The 3,410-nt window shown below is 49.2% G+C and overlaps 1 protein-coding gene across 1 annotated transcript; it reads right to left on the reverse strand.

Annotated features, from left to right (window-relative positions):
* Window positions 1-623: 623 nt before the first annotated feature.
* LOC126069475 (PWWP domain-containing DNA repair factor 3B-like) lies at window positions 624-2,627 on the reverse strand. The gene has a single exon (XM_049872905.1). The coding sequence runs from the start codon at window positions 2,625-2,627 to the stop codon at window positions 624-626; it is 2,004 nt and encodes a 667-aa protein (XP_049728862.1).
* Window positions 2,628-3,410: the final 783 nt, after the last annotated feature.

Raw genomic sequence — 3,410 nt, forward strand, 5'->3', positions numbered from 1 at the left:
CACATAAAAGAAGCATCTCTGTTGTTGTTTTCATATCTCAGAGAGATTTTTTCAAAAGATAAATAGGTACAGCAAGGAAAATCCAGAAAGTATCTGGATGAGAAATCCAAAAACTTATGTCAAAGTAAGAAAACAAACCAAAAACTCAGTAGATGTTTCTGCAAAAGCTATATTTTAAATTTAAAAAATTACCATTGCTTTATATCTGATGTCGGTGCCTTTTCATTTTTTTTTTAAGTGAGTGAGTGCATCCCACATTAAATTAGCAAGTCCACCTAGAAGAAACGGTATGGAATACAATGGTGCTTTATTTTGAAAATACCTGGGGAATTGTACGTTGCAAAAAAAAAAAAAAAAAAGCAGGTGGAAGTGGACCAGTTTGCGCTGTTTTAACAAAAAATATTATTGGGCAAGTGTGAGAACAAGGAATGATGCTGTGTGTGCCACCCTCCAATTCTGGAGGTGGAGCCACAGCAAATCGAGCATGTTCCCCAAAGTCTCCCATTTTCAGAAAATATGTACATGCCACAGAAATGGGGGTCACACACTTCACCCAGACAGGTTTTCTTCTTAATCACGTAAATGCAAAGGCTCCCTGCTCAGATACGGGCACCGGAGGGGATTTAATGAGCTTTCCTCATAACTAATCTCCGTCTCCTTTCCACCAAGGCTTTTCTATCAAAGAGCTCTTTCTCCCGGTAATGAACAGGTGGCCCATTCAGGTACTTGGCCTCCGCGTCCTTGTAATCCAATCCCTCCAGCGCAGAGATGGAACAAATGATTGCTTCTGGCAGAAGGACTTCCAGAACAAAATTGACTTTATCATTCTTTATCCGCGTCAGCATCCTCTGGTCTATTTGCTCATAGATTTCTTGTAAATATCTGACCAAGACGTCCAGCTGGTCTTCATCCTCCAGGTATGTCTCAATGCAGGCCATGCGCCTGGCTGAACCCAAAAATGAATCCAGCCAAGTGGACTGCTTCCTGCCGTCTACAATGTCGAGAAGGTGCCTTTCAGCCCCCTTTCTTTTCACAATGAAGTCGAGGAGCTTCTGGTTGCCTCGGTCCCTGGCGGCCTTCATGCGGTCAGGGAGAAGTTTCTTGTTGCGCCCCTTTCCGCCCAGGTGGGGCTCCTCCTCAGACTCCTCCAGGTCATTATAATTCACCCTTGGAAAATCGCTGTCCACCTCGCCCTCCTGGACGGCTTTCCGAATCGGGTAACTGATATCAGCGGCAAAATACTCCAGGAAGGAGCCCACAAAAGACCTGTGGCCTACGGCTTCCCTGTAGTGGGCCACCAGTGAGCAGCACCAGTCCACACTCTGGCCGTACAGCTTCCTGGCTCTGTTCATGAGTTTCGGTTTCTGTTCACAGTCCAAGGGCTTCAGTCTTCGGAGAGGGACTCGAATGCCCCTCCTCTCCTGGCTCATGTAGGCCTCAATCAAGAGCACCCTTGCGGTCTTCTCTACGCTCTGGACGCTCACTACCACTGCTGGCCAGTATGGGTAATCTTGAAATTTAAACCAGACCACCATTCCTCTTTCTGTGGGGCATGGCTCCGGTGGGCGAGCAACGCACCTAGATTGACCTTGCCTTGGCCCGTCCCTGCTCTTAGATTTGACGGGACCGGTAGCCTCTGAGTCATCCACAGGTGGCCCTTTTTTCAGTCCATTCTGAGCCCCTTGTATCTGAAGCTTCCTTTTCCTATTGGTAAGACGGAGGTTAGAGGAGCTGGAGCGCGTGGCCGCAACAGCCGAGCTGGGCTTCGAGGGGCCCTCTCTGGGACCCTCAGTATTCTCGGAGAAGGCAGAACTTCCACGGGACCTAGCCCGGGTCTTTGGGCAGGCGTCCTGCACCTCTGCTTTCACCAAAGCTTTGAGGCCCGTGCGCAGGGTACCTGATGGCCAAACGGGAATGCCCTCTTGGTGTTTAGCACAGGCACCCTCTGTCACGACCGTAGGGTGCGACGACATAACTGCTGAGGTGTCAGCCTTTTTCTTGCCCTCCTTCTCATCACCGCCTTCTGAAAGTGAAGGGAACCTGTGGCCCGCTCTGGAGCTTGGTGATGACTTTGGTTCCGTTTCACTCAGGACAGGACCTGGGGCTGCGTGCTTCTGTGGCTCGTCACCACACAGAGCATCACACCTCACGAGAGACACTACCGGGAATTTTGAGAACTCAATGTTCTTCCCATGGCTTCTGGATCCTTCCCCTGTGCGCTTCCCAAACTTTCTTGGAGGGAGCGCCCTGGATGTTTCTTGGGGTACCCTTTGAGACAGACTGTCGGTCTCTTCTTTGTGGAAAGCGCTTGAGTGACCCAAGCGTGCCCTCTCCTCCAGAATTTCCAGTGCCACATTCAGGGCTTTTCTGTGGGCCCTCTCCTCCCCCGTCGGAGCCCTGAACTTTGACCGTGCCACCCACGAGGAGGCCATGGCTTCCATTTGAGACTCAGTCAGCATCTGTATTTGTTTGCTTTTCACTTTAATTTTTTCATCTAGGGAGAGTATTTGAACTTCTAGATGGCGCGCCACCTCTCTCTTACTTTTTGATGAAGTCCCAGATCTGGACAAAACTTTTGCTGGCCATAACCGTCCTTTCCAATTGCAGAGGACATACTCGCCATCCATGATGACTTAGAGCTGTGTGCCAAGAGGTCATTGGCAGAGGGCTGCGACCTTTCTGGCCCTCATCCCCACTCACTCTTTCAGGCAGGTCCTCCCCACAACGCTCTCTACATAGACTCTGTGCCTTCTTTACTGTGAGGGGGTTACAGCTCGCGTGGCCGGTCCTCCTCCTGAATGTCCCAGGGATGCCGGAACCTGTGCTCTGAACAGATAGTACTGGAAGACACTGGAAGAGGGAAAAGGAAAAACCTCTCAGAGAAATTCCTTTTGCAAAGTAGAAAAAGTCTGGGCGATGAAATTGATAAAATCTACAAAAAAGAAAGATAAAGAGTGGGTATTGGACAGAGGGTGTGGTCACAAGGCCAGTATTTGGGGGAAAATGGGATATCTACACCCATATCCTCTCATTTATCTTTAATATTACTATCGCACGTTAAAGAGGATCTGTACGTGTGCGTGGAGGGTGTCATGCCGGGGGTGCCATATGTGTTATTGGATATTCGGTGTCTTTCGGGCTCCTTAGGGTTCAATCTAGGGGGTGCTTTGTTTTGGATTTTTCTAGGCTGCCAGTGCCATCCCGTGCAGTCAAGGAAGTCAGAGGCAATGTCCTGCATATAGATGCTGGGTGTCATAGCACAATACCCTGTTCAGGAGCAAGGGCATAGAATTCATTGGATCACGGTGATTATCGTGACTAGTAACTGGATATCATGGTCAGTAAGGATTGCTTGAGGTACAGGCCATTGGATGGCACCTGTGAATCTTCATTTCTAGGTGGCAATTAAA

The sequence above is a fragment of the Elephas maximus genome, chromosome X, assembly GCF_024166365.1.
Source record: "Elephas maximus indicus isolate mEleMax1 chromosome X, mEleMax1 primary haplotype, whole genome shotgun sequence".
NCBI lineage: Eukaryota > Metazoa > Chordata > Mammalia > Proboscidea > Elephantidae > Elephas > Elephas maximus.